Source organism: Rhinolophus ferrumequinum, chromosome 16 (assembly GCF_004115265.2).
Source record: "Rhinolophus ferrumequinum isolate MPI-CBG mRhiFer1 chromosome 16, mRhiFer1_v1.p, whole genome shotgun sequence".
Taxonomy (NCBI): Eukaryota; Metazoa; Chordata; class Mammalia; order Chiroptera; family Rhinolophidae; genus Rhinolophus; species Rhinolophus ferrumequinum.
Window position 1 is genome coordinate 48,307,841 of NC_046299.1, and position 18,244 is coordinate 48,326,084.

Below are 18,244 nucleotides of genomic sequence, written 5' to 3' on the forward strand. Positions count from 1 at the left end.
AGTAAATAACATAAAAAATATAGTAAAAAGACTGGGTCTTATATTAATTTTCGCTCCAAAAGACGCATTAGAGCTGATTGTCCAACTAGGTCTTATTTTCAGGGAAACACAATAGTTACCTACAAAGGAGCTCCCGTAAGACTGTCAGCTGATTTCTCAACAGAAACTTTGCAGGCCAGAAGGGACTGGCAGGAAATATTCAAAGTGATGAAAAGCAAGGACGTACAACCAAGATTACTGCACCCATCAAGAATATCATTTAAAATCAAAGGACAGATAAAGAGTTTCCCAGGCAAGAAAAAGCTAAAGGAGTCCATCACCACCAAACCAGTATTAGAAGGAATGTTAGAGAGACTTCTTTAAGATGGGGGAAAAAATAAATAAATAACTGCATATCTATCAGCAATTGCTTTCAATGTAGGTGGATTAAATGCTCCACCATAGGGTGGCTGAATGGATAAGAAAATAAAATTCTTACATATGCTGCCTACAAGAGACTCACTTCAGACTGAAAGACACACACAGACTGAAAGTAAAGGGATGGAAAAGTTATTTCGTGAAAACACAAACAAACAAACAAACAAAGCTGGAGTAGCAATGCTTATACCAGACAAAATAGACTGTAAAACAAAGGCTATAACAAGAGACAAAGAAGGACCCAGTAATTCCACTTCTGGGTATTTATCCGAAGAAGCCCAAAGTGCTACTTGGAGGGGACGTGTGCATCCATATCTTCATTGCAGCATTGTTTACAGTGGCCAAGATGTGGAGGCAGCCTGGGTGCCCATCAATGGATAAATGGATTAAGAGGAGGTGGTACATATATACAATGGAGTATTGCTCGGCCATGGAAGGGAATGGGTTCTTGCCATCTGCAGTGGCATGGATGGACCTGGAGGGAATTGCGCTGAGTGGAGTGTGTCAGTGAAAGAGAGATGCAATGTGATTTTGCTTATATGTGGAATCTAAAGAACAAAATAAACAAACAAGACAGAAACAGACTCATAGATACAGAGAACATTTTGATATTGCCAGATGGGAGGGGGGTTGGGGGGTAGGGTGAAAAAGGGTGAAGGGATTAAGAAGTACAAATTAGTAGTTACAAAATAATCATGGGGATGTAAAGCAAAGCACAGGGAATATAGTCAATAATATGGTAATAAATGTGTATAGTGCCAGGTGAGTACTAGATTAGTTGGGATCACTTCTTAAATTATACAAATGTCTAACCACTACGCTGTACACCTGAAATTAAAACAATATTGAATGTCAACTGTAACTGAAAAGTTAAAAAGCAGGGGAGGAAAGATGAAGGGCAATAAGTGATCCAAATTTCCAGGTATAAAACAAGTAAGTCATGGAGATGTAACATACAGCATAGGGAATATAGTCAATAATATTGCGATAGCATGGTACGGTGTCAGATGATTGCTGGACTTATCATGGTGATCACTTTTAGGTATCTAAATGTTGAATAACTATTGTGTACACCTGAAACTAATAAAATATTGTATGCTAACTATATTTTTAATAAAAATCTTTTTTAAAAAATTAGGCTCCTATTAATAACCCGGGTGTTATAGGATGTATTGGCTTCCCTGCTCCTTGAACAATAGGAGAGGTTAGGGTGCAGGCCAGGCCTTCTCTCCACTCCAGCCCCCCCTTCCTTAGCTGGTCTCACTTTGCAGGCCCTCCTCCCTGACCTTACAGATGGGATACCAGCCGCCAGGAGAGCCAGCTCTCTCCCCTACTCTGAGAGCTCTGAATGCCATACCCTGTGAGTACACGCACGCACACGTCCTGGGGCAGAGAAGACCAGCTGTGCCCTCCCCAGGACCAAGTGAAGCATTCAGCCAGCAAAGGGCAAGCAGACCTTTCAAACCCAGAAAGAATCCTCTAGGGGTGTCTTTTTTTAATGTCTGTCTCTCTCTCCATTTTTGCTTTTCTGTAGTTGTGTTTCTGGTCAGTACATCACTGGCATCTTACTCCAGAAGAAGAGCTTTTGCCCTTTAGCACTTGTCAGGTGGGTACCATTGGCCAACCAATCCGTGTACAGGGTGGCGGCGGTACCTCATCCCGCCAGCGTCCCCATCAGGGTGGAGACTGCCGCATGGTTTTCCAGCTTGTGGAGACGAAGAGGTCCCGGCTCTTGGCAAGCCGAACCATGAACTGCCCCACATAGAAGCCGCTGATCTGGCCCACGCCGTCATTTCTCCCCATGGCCAGGAGGAACGTCAGTGCACCTGTGGAGGAGAGGCAAAAACTGGCATCCTGCTCACCATTCACAGGCCTGCGACTCTGAGATTCACTCATTCTTTCCCTATTTATCTTTAAAGCGCTCTGCAGGGGTGTTTCTGTCACCGGCTTTGAAAGCTTGTTCCAGCAAGCAGTTATCTCAAAGCCCACGAAGGCTTCACCCTGTCTAACCCCAACTGTCTTAAAACTCTGAAACACCTGGGGCTCCCTTACCCGGCTTGTAGGCCTTGAGGGGCCTCTGCTGCGTGGAGTTGATGATGTTGGCCACTGCGACGTTGGCATGGAGGCCGGCGTGATAGGCCATCTTGGGTTCCTTCACGTCGGCACAGTCCCCGATGGCGTAGATGTGGCTGCAGCCCTCCACCTGCAGGTACTCGTTCACCGGCAGCGCTCCATTGCTGGCCAGCTGACTGGCTGCCAGAAACCGACACAAGACCAAGATCCTGAGCTGCCGTGTTAAGTGGCCCCCAGGACATGGTGACGAGGAGCTCCAGGGCTGCTCAAACCAACCTCCAAAGGCACATCCTCCAGCGCAAGCCTCCCACCTGATTTATTTCTGCCCCAAGTGCCCACCTCAGAGCTCTTCCTGCAAAGGCAAGGTTACTATTCTAGGGTGGAAACCGGTCAGAAACATAGCAGATATCATTTTATATAATGTGCATAATGCTTAATAAGTGACCATGATTCATTTATAATAATTAAGTGTATTACTTAGCCAAGTCTTGAATTTTCTTTTGAATGTGGATCAGATTTCTAAAATAAATGCAGGGCTTTAACAAATGATAAACTTTTCATTGTATGGGACTGAAAAAAAAGTTCATCTTTGAAAATATAACATTAGGACAATTAGGTGTTAAATTCTGGGATCTCTGTCCAATATAAGCCCTCAATCCCACTCCCACACCTGGCCTGTATTAACTTCCTTCCTCCGGGATTAGATAAAGTCTTTCCTTCAGGGCACAAAGCAGGAGCTCCTTGTGCCGGAGGAATACTCAGGACTTAGTGATGGGGACCTGGGGACACAGCAACCACAGCGCCTGACAGAGCCACTGAGTCTCCAGCTCACACATAGAGGCCAGCAGTCCACCAGCTCCACCTTTAGTTAGCTAGATAGTTCAAGGCTGAGCTTTAGAAACATGAGGCCACATTACTGCCCCTAATACCCAAATGGTTGTTCCAAGCTCAAATGACCAAATGTTTGGATTAGTGTTTGGGGAGAGCAGTACACCTGTGAACAGAGAAAGACCTGACCCTGAAATTTCCTCCCAGTGGTGCTGCAAAGAACAGAAAATGCATCTTTTTCGTCTCTCTGAAACCTGTTCCCATCTCTCACCACTAGGGGGCGGGCCCCAATTTGGGAAGATTCTGGTGACTTTGGACATCTCGGGCTAAGTCGTCACCGTCACAGCTGAGGAAAGCACAGCAAGAGTGGACCCAAACCTGAATTTAAAGTTTGATGTCACCATTCAGAAGGGACAAATGAGCCGCTGGGATGGAGGGGGACGGCCAGGTGGTGCCGATTCCTGGGGAGAGGCCTGTGGGGCCTTCTTGGGCGGCTGGAGACTGAGGAGGCAAGCTGGGGAGTGAGTGATGGCTCAGCCTCCTGCTTACCAAACGCACGGCGGTAGGCAAAGCTATTGATCTTGATACCGTTGCAGACAATCACCAGGTTGGTGGCCACCTCCGTGCCTTTGTCCGTCTGCACTTTGATGCACTCTCGATACTCGTTGACAGGCAGCTCCTCCAGGTTGCTCACCCGCTCACCTGTCAAGGGAGATCCATGACCAGGAGGCTGGCAGAAGGTGGGTACGTCACCGAGGCTGGGGTCCAAGCCAAGGCTGACCTAGGGAAGGCTGGAGACCCACGGGAAAGGCCTGGACGATGTGGATCAACTAGGAAGGGATTCTAGTCCCGCCTTCTCTCCTGCCCGTCTCCCAGTCCACTCTATTGCCCCACGAAGCACAATCTGGACATGTGGCTCCAACGGATCCAATGGGAGGAAAGTTCCAAGAAGCAATATGAGGCTATGTGAGGAAGACCCCCAACACGCCTCTCTGTCAGCTACGCCATCCTGGCCAGGCTGGACGAGCACTCCAGGCCAGGCATCCCAACAAAGGTGAGGAAAGAAAAGTCAAGAAGCCCGCCTACTCTCCTCACTGCCCGAAAGTAAAGATGGTCACAGTACTGTAGAGCCAGGTATAAGGAGCCCAAGAGCTGGGATGGGCTCCCATAGAGCAGACACCTCACCCCTCCCTGAAGAAAACAAGGGGGTTGAGCCCCGTGAAGTGGGCGGGTCACACCACTGGGGTTAAAGCCCCACTCTCTAACATGCTGGTTGATTCTCTTCCCTTCTGCTCTAGATAAAAGCCACACTCTTTACCACCCTCAAAGTACAAACCCAAAATCCTATTCTCTCCACCACAAAGACATTAAAATTCAGGCCAAATCCTTTGGGTGATTTTTTAGATCTTTCAACACATAGGTACCATATGTGTGCAAAGCAATAGCCAGGACAGTGCTGCCTCCATGACATGGAAGTCCCATAAGTACTAGGACCTCTGCCCTGCCCAGGGTCAGACACGACCTCCCGCTGGACAACAGGGTTCAAACGGGCTCTGATGCTCAACTCCAGGACACAGACAGCCTGCGGAGGAGCGGGGCCACCTTCAAGCAGGGGGCAGTGACCAAGCCACTAGGCCCATCTCACTGGGCCAGGGAGAGGCGCAGGGCAGGCAGGGAACTTGCACATACTCAGCAGCAGCTGCACGCCTTTGCGGAGCAGGATCTCCTTTGCTTCCTGCCGGACACAGGGCAGGAGCTCCTTGTCGGCGAGGGCCACTTGGGAGTGAATGAGAGTGACCTGGGGACAAACGACCACAGGACAGAGAAAGAGCCACTGAGTCTCCTGCTTATACGAAGAGGATTTAGAACACATCAGCCCACCTACCACAGTGCCTCCCCTACCTCCCGTTTACAGGGGAGGAAACTGAGGCCCAAGTGAAATAATGTGCTCAGCACCGGAACCAGTAAATGAACAGAGCGCTGGGCTGGAGCCACATCCCCTAGTCTAGGACTCTCAGAATGCGCCAGTGCTCCACAACCCACCCCTCGCCTAGGGCCACGTGGAAAATTAGTTTCAAGCATCCTTGGGCACTTATGATTATACAGTCTCTCAGTGTAAGCATTCTAACTGTAAATCAGGCTGACATTTCCATTAAAGCTGGCTCTAAAATTGGCACTTCTAGGCACATCTGCTTGCTGTCTGGGTCAGCACAGGGAGGTGGAAGGCAGCCTGGAATGGTGTTCAAAGCTCGGACTTGGAAGTCACACTGCCTGGGTTAAATCCCATCTCAGATACTCATTTGGACATTGCCTGACAATTCAGTGAGATGGGATCACATTCCCACTCACAGGCATTTAGTAATGATGAAACGAGAAAAATCTGTATAAAGCACATAATTCAGCACCTACTGAGTCCTTACTAAAGGGTGGCTATTATTAATCTTATTGGTCTACTAATTATAAACACACAAAAGTTCCACTGAGTTACTTCCCACTTCAGACTGGACTTTACCCCATAAATCAAAATGAATGAGCTTTTACGTTAATCACTCATGATAATTTCCAATAATTTGTCAGAGAACAACCGTATAATTAAATTAGCCCATATTGAACTCACTCTTCAAAACCAATCTGTCTTTCCCTAGGGAGCAAGAATCAGCCAAAGGCTCCATGTGGCTCCCAGAAGCTAATCTGGCTTCAACTACAGCAAACTCTTGCCTCCAGGACCCATAATTACCGATCATCACTCGGCCCTCAGCTGAGCCTTTACAGCCTGCCAGGATGTCCTTTTTTTCCCAGGGTGCCAGGCAGATGCTCTATTCCTCCATCATTCAAAGGGAACAGGGCAGGAGGCAATGCTGGCCAGTCCTTTCCCAGCACACGCAGTGAGGGGCTGCACTGCAGGCTCTCCCCATGTGGCTGTCCAGGGCAAAGGCTACCCCCTCTTAAAGACCAAAAAAGCCACTGCTTGCCCAGACAAAAAAAAAACAACAACTAAGAGTGCCTTTGACCAAGCTAGCTGTCAGCAAAAAGAGGTAATCAAAGTCGATGTCTTCATTACAAACGTGGGGACACAGGAAATAACCTTTTGTAAGGTGTCTTCCCTGGACTCAATCCTCCTGGCTCGACCGGAAGGCAGGACCTGTCACTGAACTAGGATGCACCTTCGTTCTCCAGGAAAAATTCCCAGCAGAAAGGGACTTTAGGGGATCCCCCAGAATAAAGAGCAGGAGATGGGAAACATACATTCCCGCTTTATATTAAGGGAGCTCTGCCTCCCAGGCCCTGAGCAAATTCCTGATTTTGCTTAGACAACACAGAAAGAAGCCGACCACCGCGAAGTCAAAGCCAAGGCTGCCTGCCCACCTCTTTCTCGGGGTGCTCTGTTTTAATCTCAGCTGCCATCTCCACTCCCGCAGAGCCTCCTCCCACCACCACGATGGACTGTGAGTGCTGGACCTGGAACAGAAGGAAATGTAAAACACACCCTCCAACCACCCCTGCCTCATGGGTCAGCCCAGGGTGGCAGTTCCTTGGCCAAGAAGAGTAGAGATCCCTTTCCAAATTCAGGGTCTAAATGTACTTTCTCAGGGCCAGGCACTTACTGGGTGTCTCCCCATACTGTCTCACTTGATTCTCACAACTGCCCTAAGAAGCATCACCATGGCCCAGGTCTGTCTGAGTTCAGAGCTGGGTTCCTAACCTCCACCCTAATGTCTGCTCTCCCCAGGTTTCTCAGCAGCTTCTCAGAGAGGGAAAGACCTGGCCTTCGTCATGTGGCAGCACTCACCCTGGGGTCCTTCTCAGGGTCTCCACTCCTCATTATTCAGTGGGGATGGACCCGTCCCCCCCCTCTCTCTGGATCACTGTGAAGTCTGACTGAGAGCACAGATCCAAGCCTGCTCTACAAATCCCAAGGCCCAGTGCAACTGGGAGCTCCAAGATAGAGGAGCTGGGGAGACGCCAATCGATACGTGAGCAGGTCTCGGTGCTTATGGCCACACTTTGATACAGATCCAAATGTCTCCTCCCAGGAATCTCTTTCTAATAACTTGCCATCTTTACAGCCATGGTCACAGCCCTGAGCAGCTCCTGGGGCCTCCCTGCTGCATCCCCATGTATCCCCACAGCTGTTCTGCTCCCCCGGGGGGCCACCCAGTCTTCCCTCACTGCCCTGCCCTAGGTCTGCAGGCAGCTCACCTGCTTCACAATATCTTCATAGGCCTGAATTGCTTCCTGCTGGCTGCAAACCTGATTCAATTTGCCGGGGAAGAGCCCGGTGCTGCCTGTGGCCAGGATGAGATGTGAGAAGGGCAGGACCTAGAAGGGATGAGGTAAAGAAAGGTGAGGGCAGACCTGGGCTTCTGCATCCACCCCCAGGCCCACGGCACAAGGCGCACCAGGTGGCAAGGCCCTCGCTGGGCACTCCGAGGCAGCCCTCCTTGGAAGGGAGCAAAACCATCACACTGGTTAGGCCAACGAGTGGCAGGAGAAGCTGGAAATACCTAAGAGAGCAGATTTAACCTCCTGCCACCCAACATGGAAATAGGAGGGCGGAGTTCCCCCCAGCGCGGGGGCAGGTAAGCAGGGAACATGAAACTACTTGCAGGGAATAAGCAAGATTCTAGCTTCCAATGTGGAGTTAGTTTAGAATCTCGTAGGTATTTTAGTAGAAACTACTCCCTGCCCCACCACACCCCCCAAAAAAATGGAAGGAAAGAAAGGAGAGAGAAAGGGAGGTCCTGTTTAGAGCCTAAATATATAAAGGTGACCAAACCAGATGCTCTGACGGCGGGGAACTGGAGGGTCAGTATCCCATTCAGCTCCCACTTCCCCCCTGGAGGCCTGAGATGCCTGCACGGACCCTTCCAGAGCTCTGAAAAGCTTGGCCCCAAACCGCAGGACAAGCAGACTCTGTAATTTTTCCAACTGGGAGATTCCTAGCCCCTAAAATTAAAGGAAGATTGATTCACACTAAATCACATATGCATTGACAGGAATTGTGTCTCCTTTTTCCAATTCCCCCCTTAGCTTTGAATAGAGCAGAGGGCCAGGCTACCAGTGACCCTCAATATGACAAGTGGCCTGGTGGCAGCTCACTGATAAAGCTCACGTCACTGCAGGTATATACCAGGCACCGTGCTACACACCTGGGTTGAGGAATCCAAAAAGAAGTGAAGAAAACCTCTTCCCCCATGACCTTCCAGTCCAGAGATGTGGATCACGTGTGTGCCTACCCTTTCATTCCAGCCAGCAGGAGGGCTCCCTGGGCTCACCAAGTCTAGGGCTGGTCCAGGACACACTGGCTTTCAGAACATGGGCTCTGGGGTGAAACTGCCTGGATTCAATTTCTGGCTGAGTCTCTTCCCAGCTACGGGATCCTGGGCAAGGATCCCATTTATCCTCTGGGTAAAGTGAGACTCTCTCACCTCTCTCACATATTACATGATATTATGTAAGGCTTAAGACAGTGCCTGACATACAGGAAAGGCTCAAGAAATGTCTGCCACCACACTGGTGGCTGCTGTAGACAGGCCTTTGCTTCTGAGGAAGCTGCTATCTGCCCAGCACGAGGTAGTGGGTGGAAGGAGGGGGACGCTGAGGGCCACAGAAGACACTCTCCACCCTTGAGGAGACCCACTCAGGTCTCTGCCCACCTGCAGCCATGTCCTTCAGGGGCCTCCTGAAGCCAGCTGATGGACAGGCCAGCCCCTGTACTCACCTCGCCGTCCTCTAGCAGCACCGTCTGATTCTTCAGGTCGATCTCCACCACCAGGCCCTGCCGGAAGCTCTCCTTGAAGCTCACCGAGTAGGAAATGAATGTCTTTTTGGCAAACCCTGGGGAGTGGACACAGAATAGATCACTGTATAAAACTGGGCTGCCCACAGGAGGCCAGAATAACACAGAACCTTTCCTGAGCTGCATACCAACAGGGGTGCCCTTGGGCAAAGAGCTGGGCCAGTGGCATACCCAGGGTACTCACTACCCCCTAAGGCGCCAGTCTGTGCCTCAGGTCCTCAGGGAAGCTCAAGCTCTTCCTTCTAGGGTCTTGATATGGTAGCGGCTTAAGGCCAGTGACTTAAGATTCTCCAGAATTTGTCTGGTGGTCAAATTTAGGCACCTTGCCCTAAGTGGAGAAATCCAGCCCCAGACCCAAGACCCACAGCACGGCAAGACCACTCCCACCAAGAAAGTCCCAGAAAGGGGCGCGTTACCACTCTCCACGGAGGCCCGGAGGGCTGCCACGTTGTGATGGAAGAAGTCCTTCATGTCCACCAGCACAAAGGAGACATTCAGGGCCTGCAGCTGGCTGGCGGCCGCAATCCCGCCAAAGCCGCCGCCCACGATCACCACGTGCACACCTCTCGTGTCCATCGAGACCTGGGACCCCATCTCCAAGCAGGCTCTGCTGGGCTAGGAGGAGAGACCACATCAGAGTCAGGGGGCCTCGAGGCTGGGAGGGCAGGGCTGAGCCCACAGTGAGAAAGGACTCGAATGCCAAGACTTGATCTTTTTCAATTATGTCCATTCATGAAATTCCAATTTTGTAAAATTTGAATGAAATTCCAAAAAAACAAAGGGTACCATAATTGCATCCCACTCCCCAACCACCCAGTTCCTTTCTCCAAGGCATCCACTATTACGGAGTTTATATGACTCCTGCCAGAGATACTCTGTGTACCTAGAATCATAATTATTTTTTGCACACTTAAACTATTCTGTACTTTTTTTCACTCAGTGTATTTGCTCACTCAACAACATACATTAATTGGGCTCCTGCTCTTTGATGTGTTCTGTGCCATGGAGCCTGTAGTCAGAGAGACAAACAGACAGACAGACATGGTCTCTGCCCTTGTAAAGGTGGGGCTTACAAACTCAAAGGGCCAGGTGGATACTGCAGATATAGGAAGCTGATCGGGTGCGTAGTAACAGTACCGGAGGGCACGCGTCTGGGGAACTGCGAGCAAGGCCACATCAGAGGAACTAAATAAAATTCTTTAAGCCCTGCACTAAGCAAACACTGCCACCAGCCAGACCTGCCCACTCACAGGTCACCAGCGTGAGCCCCAGGTCTGAGATCAATTGGCAGGTGATGACAATCAACCTGCAAAACAGGATGCAGTGTGACCCAGGCCATGACAGCGGGGTGCGGAGGAGAGACCTGCAGTGCACAGGTCATTCCTCTGAGCATTCCTGGGACAGCTGGGCGACAGCCCCCAGGAGACGGGGCAAGAAAGAGCTGCTGGGAGAAGAAACTGCTGGTGAAGGACCGAAAAGGAATGTCTTCTAGTAAGAAAGAAGGTGGAGGAGAAGTGCTGATCACACAGGTTCCGGGGAAGGTGGGGAGGGGGCGGGGGGGGGGGGCGAGCAAGGTCCTGCTTGTGCCCAGACCAGGGAGCTGCCATCGATGAGAGTGTCCACAGGGAAGGCCAGGTCTGCAGGCCAAGTGTGCCCCCGACTCACGGTCACACGTGGACTGCGGCAGCCTGACTAGTTCCCAGCAAACTGAAAACAAACCTTGGTTGAGTCCCTGAGGAGCTAAAATTCAAGAACCCTTGGCCCAGAGCTAGACCCTGGAGGACATGTGAGGCAAAGAACCGCGCGGGGCTGGGGCACTAGATGCTGAACCGCGGAGCACAGAGGAAAAAGAAGGTGGCAACGCCTGCCTGGGCTCCTGTTGCCAGCCTGGGAGGCTATCTACCAGGCTCGCCCTCCAAAAGGCTGGGTCACTTGGCGCATCCCAGAGACTGCCCCTCAGGAGGGCAGAGGCCTGGCCTGGGGCTGCAGCCAGGGGTCTCGTCCCCAGCACAACTCAGCCCCAGTGAAGGAGGCTCCTGGTTCAGGGCCTCAGGACTCTCCCATGCAGCAGCCCAACTGTTTGAGGAGCAGAGACTCCTTGCCTGCAGCTCAGATCCTGAGAGCAGCAAGGGGTTGTTGGGAGACGCTGGCTCGAGGCGACAGGCAATCAAACCTCCCCCTGGCCTGTGCCCGATTCTAAGGAGATACAGAAATAAACCAGGCTGCCAGGGAGAAACACTAAGGAAGGAAGCAAAGCTCACACTGCAAAGAAAACAGCAAGAGAGGCCCAACAGCTGCTGTGGGTTCCAGGGAGGGGAAGTTCAGAGTGGGAGATGGCAGCGGGGAGGGGTGGCAAGGAAGGAGGAAGTGGACTTAGGCCAGCCTTGAGGGACAGACAGCAAGCTGCCCAAAGGCTCGATGGGGAAGCATGTCCTAGCCCATATGGGGACCCTCTCGGGCAGCACTGCAGGCAGCTAGAAGGCCACCACTCTATCCTATATCATCTGTGTGGCCTGGGGCACAACGCCTTCCCTCTCTGGGCTTCCATTTACCCCCTGTAATGGGAGGGGACACCCTGAGATGTCCTTGCACATATAGTTTTCCAAGACATGGTGGCCCCCACGATGGTCCCCAGATCTTCTGACACTTATGGGGGCAGCTTATGATTGGACCTCCAGCCACTATTCTCATTGATATTCAAATGGCCACTGCCTAATTTCTCCCTGGGGGAGGGAGAACCTGGCAAGGCTAGATCTGGCACAGGAGATTGGAGGGGATTTAATGTTGTTTCTCACTGGCTAGATGCTCCCCAATGCACGGAGGCTGGTGCACGCTACCCATCCCTTGGGGGGGAGGGGGGCAGGACAAGTGCCCAGCAGGCAATGCCACCTTCGCTGCTCCAGGCCCTCAGAAAGGTTGTCCAGAGCTGATCCCGAGTGCTCATCAGGCTGAATCTGCCAACTGGGCCAGGAGGAGAACGTCTCCTGGGAGCCAAAACCCAAGAGGGCCCAGGGGCCAAGCCAGAGGTGAGGCGTGGACACCAGGAGCTGAGCAGGGCTTGGGCATGTGTCAGAGAATGAGGCAGGCTACGGAAGGAGTATGTTTCACATGCCCCCTTGGCTCCCTCTATGCCAGCTTGCCCTTGGGGCCAGCAGCCAGCAGGAAGGTCTGGGAACACCCAGAAAGCTCTGCTTCCAAGCTGGCTGGGCACAGGCCCGAGAGAGGCTGCACAACTTGGGGACAGGGGGGTCTACCATGCGTCAGGTCACACTGGACCACCCAGGGAAGCTCAAGCAGAAGCCTCTAAATGTAGCTGAGGCCAGGGGCTTCTCGACAGAGGGAACAGCTTGGGCCAAGAAATCCAGCGGCTAAAGGGAGGCTTAGAATGAGCTCAGTGAACAAAGTGGGGAGGCCAGCAGGGCAGGGGCCAGGGGCCAGCACACACAGGGTGTTTGGCACGCCAGGGTAGTGTTTGGGCCAACATGCTCGCCACTTCTAACCACCAGGCCTGTCCTGGGGCCCTCATAGGGTCTCCTTCCTAGGGAAGAGAGACAGCCCAGGGACCCCAGCACAATCCTGACGGGCAGGGGATTGGCCAAAGGCATTGAACCCTTCTGTGCCCCCTTAGCACGCTCAGGATCACCAACTGACTTTCCCAAAGGGCAACCCCTGGCCTATCCAACTAGGCACACCTTCAGCGAAGGCAAATGGCTCCTCTGGAGTTCCAGGGGTGGGTGTGGGGTCTGAGGGCACACCGAGGCCCATCAGGGGCTGGGGGGAGGGGAGAGGAGGTCTTTTCGGCTCCAAGCACCTCACGCTCTGCTGGAATCTGCTCTACTCTCTCCTCTACTGACCTCTGATCCACTCACTGAGGGAATGGTGGGCTGGCAGCGCTCCAGCTGATACCACCCTTCTTCCTAGCAGCTTCCATTGCCCAATGCCCTTGGACATGCTGACTCTCCCTTGGCTCTTCCAGTGCCAAGTTTTGCCTGGCCCCTGAGGACAGCTGGACTCCCCTCTGCTCGGCCATGACCTACTTGGCCAGATACCGACAGCCTGGGCCTAAGCCACAGACCTTAGTTCCCAGCCACACCCTGTAAGTGCTCAAAAAGCATGTGTGCAATTGATGACATGTTGAATTATATGTTCTAATGGAGCAGCAGTGCTGGGCAAACAGACTCAGTCAATGAGAGACTCCATCAGTAAGAGACTACAGGATACACTGTTATACACCCATACAATGGAATACTCTGGAGCCATTCATTTTGCGAGTGGATGACTTTTACCTGAAAAGTTTGTCCATGATTTGTCCATATCCATAGAATGCACAGCACCAAGAGGGAATCGTAACGTAAACGTCTTTGGGTCTTTGGGTGATTATGTCAATATAGGTTCATCACCTATAACAAGCGTACCCCTCTGGGAGCTATGTATGTGTGAGGACAGGGGGCATATGGGAAATCTCTACACCTTCCGTTCGTTTTGCTGACTACAACAGCTAGCGTTCATTGCATTTTACCCAGATCTGTGTGCATTGAACAGGTGTTTTTCTCCCCATTTTGGAAAGTCAGTAACTTGTCCAAGTTCGATCCTCAACAGTCCGACAGACCTGTGCTCTAAACCAAAAAGTGTACAGTGGTCGCCAGATGATGTTTTTACTTTCTTTTTTGATCTTTTTTTTCTTTTTTATCGCTTGAATATTTTTAAATGAGTCATTTTATAGAAATAATAACGCTTTAAACACAGGGCAGTCCTATCATCTAATTTTTTTAAATTGAGATTTTCATATAAATTTTGCTATTTTAAAGTATACAATTTGGTGGTTTCTAGTACATTCATAAAGTTGTGCAACCATCACCACACTTTAATACCAGAACATTTTCATCACCCTAAAAAAAGAAAAAGAAAAAGAAAAGAAAGAAAACCACATCCATTAGCACTCATCCCCGTCCCCGCGTCCCTCCAGCCCCTGGCAACAACCACCAATCAATCACTCTTCTTTCCGTCTCTACAGCTTTGCCTATTCCACACCTTTCCTGTCTGGTTTCTTTCACTTAGTGTAATGTTTTCAATATTCATCCAAGCTATAGCATGTGTATTTCATTCCTGTTTTGTCACTGAGTAATATTCCACTGTATGATGATACACCACATTTTGTTTATCCATTTGTCAGTTTATGTACATTTGGGTTGTTGCCACCTTTTGGTTATTGTGAATCATGCTGCTATAAATATTCACGTAGAAGTTTTTGTGTGAACATACGTTTTTAATTCTCTTGAGTACATATCTAGAAGTGGAATTACTGGATCCTACGGTAATTCTAGATTTAACTTTTTGAGGAACTACCAAACCCACAATCTGATTTTGAACTGAACATCATGCCAAGGGAGAAAGCACAGAGAATCTTAACTAAATCTGCCTAGATTCAGGAATGTTAGCATAAAAGAAGGTCCAAGAGAACAAATCCTAATTGCCCAGCAGCAGCTAAGGAATTTTACCTCTTACCCCCTCCCACACCCCCACGCGTATACAGTCTGGTTTACACTGGAATTTTCTCAGTAAATCCTGTTTTCTCTACCAAGGACGCTCAGCCTTACCCCAGGGGGATTCTTTTCTAATAATACAGGCAGGGGATTTCAGGAATCTACTAAACAACGATGAAGTGACATTTATGCCAAAGCTGTTGAGAGGTCACGCCTCTGAAGACATACAGCAGGAACATGTAGGCTCCGACTGAAGCCTGGACGTCACCCAGGATGGCCTCACAGAGATTACAAATACAACACACAGCTTTTTGATCACAAGTCAAATACACAGTTATTCCCAGGGTAGATTTCTACAGCCATGTTTCCAGAGTGGCATCCTAGATGAGAGGGCCACTGATTGTGACTTCAAGACCATGAATGTCCCCTCTCCACCTGCAGCCTCCTTCACTAGACAACTGGGGACAGGTTAAGAGTGGGCATTCCATGGCCAGGACTCCAGGGAACACACGCAGAATATAACCCTAAAAAGACCAATTTGTGAAAGGGACTCAAAGCCTGAAGAAGGGGCTGTCCTTTCATGCCCAGGAGAGGACAGCTCTGGGCAGACAGGCTCATTCCAGTGTCATACATACTCCTGTACAGAAAACCTAGGCCTCAAAATTTGTCCACCAGCCTGGGAGCCAGTTACTTTGTGGCTCCCTTAACACCCCCACCCCCTTATTGCCGCCTGTCTGGACCCTGGCTTCTTCGTTTCACCACCACATAAAGACCAAGCTGGCCCTGCAGTACACCAGCTCTGCCCAGCTCCACCACTTAACCCCTGAGTAGGCCTGATCAAGGCCAGGCACAGCAGGGCAGCAGTCTCCCCCCTTGAACTGGAGGCCCTCCACATGTGGGGTTACACACAGTGCCCTTGGGGGGCTTCTCTCAAGGTGCTGGGGTGAGGGCAGGTGGGTCTGAGAGCTTGGGGCTTGCACTCAGGCACACTCACATACACACACACATATACACATACTAGAACCTGGGCAGACCTCCTTGATATTTTGCATATTTACATATTTTACAAGTTGGCCTTTGAACACCTGGGATACCTGGAAACCCCTCTCCAAACTGACCTTCTGCCCTGTACCTGTCCTGCCAAGCACCTCTTCCCTCCCCACCCTCACAGTACATCCAAGGGTCAAAGGGACTCTTGGAGGAGACAGGCTGGGAGTGTTTAGTGGGTGGTGCTGGAAGGAAAGCGCCCACCATTACCCACTAAATGCAGCTCCCGGTGGATTTCAGGCGACCTGGCCTTCCCCAGCCCATCAGAGGTAGTTCAGCTCCCGCTGGCCTTTCTCCACACAGAACCTGGGGCTTCGTGGAGGGAGAGGCTGGTCCGGAGTACACCGGAGCCTGGAGGCACAGGGCAACCCGGGTATTTCCTCCTAGAAACGGAGGCTTTCCTCCTGCCCTGTGACACCAGCTTCCACCCTGCGGCGAGTCTCGGAACCCTCCAGGATGGGGGCTGGGGGCGGGGAGAATGGGGTAACCCGTCTTACCTGGGAAGACTTAGACGGAGTTTCGGGGGGCGGACGGGGATGGGGCAAGTTTGCCCTGCCCTCTCCGAGAGTAAATCTCCCTGTTGTGTTTTGGGGGAACTAGGGTGCTGCAGGCCCGAGCCCCGTATCCTAGACGACAGACCCCTCCTCCAAGGCCACAACTCGCGCCCCACCGACCTCCGACGCAGTCTGTTGAGCTTTCCAAGCCCCGGCGCTCCCTCGTTCCACTCTTCTGTGGGTCCCCGAGAGCCCGGCTGACGCGCCACCTCACTCGCGCGCCGTCTCCAGCCGCTGCGCCGCTCGCGCCGGCCGCTGAGGTCGCCGCCCGGCCCCGAGGCTCCTCCCGGCCGGCGTGACTCAGCGCATCGGCCCTCCCGCCGCCGCCACACCCCTCGCGGGCCCCACCGGGGACTGCGGGCCCGCGGGCGAGTGGGAATGGCCTCCACCACGGAGCAGACGACCCCTGAAGCCGATGCTGCCGGCTCTGCGCGAGCCCCTCGGACTCTGCTCCAAGTTCCGCCTGGCTTTCTTCCAGATATCTTTAACCCACCGGGACGTCAGAGCAAGGGCTCCCGGTCCCCCCCCCCCTTGTCCCCCCACCCCGCCCCGCCCCACCGGCTGTGCCGCCTTGGGCGATTACCAACCTCCTCCCTTCGCGCATATAAACAGTCCTGCAAACCCAGTTGAGCACCGCTGTGTGCCCGACCCTGTGCGAGGCGCTGGGAGATAAAAGGGAGAACGAAACAGGCATGGTTTCTGCTTTCCGTCGGGTAAGGTGTTAGTCTGGGGAAAGACAGGTATAGTAAACAGGTATCACGTTGCAGTAAGAAAGACTGGCGGCACAGGAAGGATACCAAGGCCTCTCTCTCCAAGGACGAGGAGTTAGCCCTGAGCAGAGAGGGGGCAAGCGTGCTCTGGCTGTGCAAAGACCCCCGAGGCAGGACACATTGCTGAGAGCGGGGGCATTGCAGAGGCGGAAGACAGAGTGGCCAGCGTGGGCAGGGTCGTACGGTCCTGGTGAAGACTCCCTGTCATCCCAGGAGCAATGGGATGTCACTGCAGGGTTTTCAGCAGAAGAGTGACAGGTCTGAGTTGTGTTCTGTGGTGAAAGGCTGGGGGGATGGGAAGGCTGCCTGAAATTGGGGGAACAACTTAGGAGGGCAGTCTGGGGACAAAAAAGAAAAGAGAGTTTGGACTAGGATCTGGGGAGAAATGGACTGATGCAAGCTACCACCTGGCAGTGGATCAAGCTAATTTGGTGGCAGATAAGCCATCTTCATCTATTTAATGCAAATATTAGCACCTAGTCTAAGAGTAATGGAAAAGATCCAATCAGATCATTTATGTGAAGTGTTTTAGTGTGGTGCCTGCCACACAGCAGCAATTAATACACGGCAGCCATTTATTAGAGGTATGTTATAGGGGCTGATTAGCTTGCCCAAGGCATTAGCGGCTTCCTGGCTCCCAGCCCAACACTCTTTTGAATACTGCCTTTCTCTATCCGGTTTTCAGGAACGTTTATCTTAGAAGTGGCATTTCTGTACCTCTTCCAAAAGCTGTGGTCACAGACCTTGCCTCCAATATCCCTGGCAGAGGGAGCATTGTGATTAAGTCCATTGATAAGACATTGGTGCCCAGAAGCACCTCAAACTGGGATGCTCCTGTGAGTACACGACTCTTGTTCTCAGCCGACGAAGCCCAGGCTGCATCTTCCAGTTCTCTGGAATCCTTGCTTCTCCGCCTATCCCAGCTGGCACCCTGCCCGGTGAATGGGGGCTGAAGGAGGGAATACAGTCAGAGATGTGGGAGTCCCACCTCCTCCTCTCAGGCCTTGGGGGCCCAGAAGAGCAATGGTGACAGAATGTGGGGGCAGAGAGCCCATGGGCCCTGCCCATCCTAATCCTGTCTCGCAGGGAATCATCATAGAGCCATGGGTTGGATTTGAGGCTCCAGGCACAGCAAGCCTTGCATGAGTCCTGGACTTTGCAAATAACTTCCCAAGTTATGTCCTTTTCTTCCTCCTGACACTCCCACAGGAAAGTAGGGTGCGGATTAAACTCTGACACACAACAAGGATCACAACAACCACTTTTGACCAG

General features: G+C 51.7%; 1 protein-coding gene across 1 annotated transcript; it reads right to left on the reverse strand.

Annotated features, from left to right (window-relative positions):
* Positions 1-1,172: 1,172 nt before the first annotated feature.
* On the reverse strand, positions 1,173-16,496 carry AIFM2 (apoptosis inducing factor mitochondria associated 2). The gene is made up of 9 exons (XM_033130457.1): positions 16,323-16,496; positions 9,535-9,733; positions 9,041-9,156; positions 7,519-7,638; positions 6,685-6,777; positions 5,008-5,116; positions 3,868-4,020; positions 2,470-2,670; positions 1,173-2,243 (listed from the first exon to the last, which is right to left on the reverse strand). The coding sequence occupies exons 2-9, from the start codon at positions 9,710-9,712 to the stop codon at positions 2,092-2,094; spliced, it is 1,122 nt and encodes a 373-aa protein (XP_032986348.1). The 5' UTR covers positions 9,713-9,733; positions 16,323-16,496; the 3' UTR covers positions 1,173-2,091.
* Positions 16,497-18,244: the final 1,748 nt, after the last annotated feature.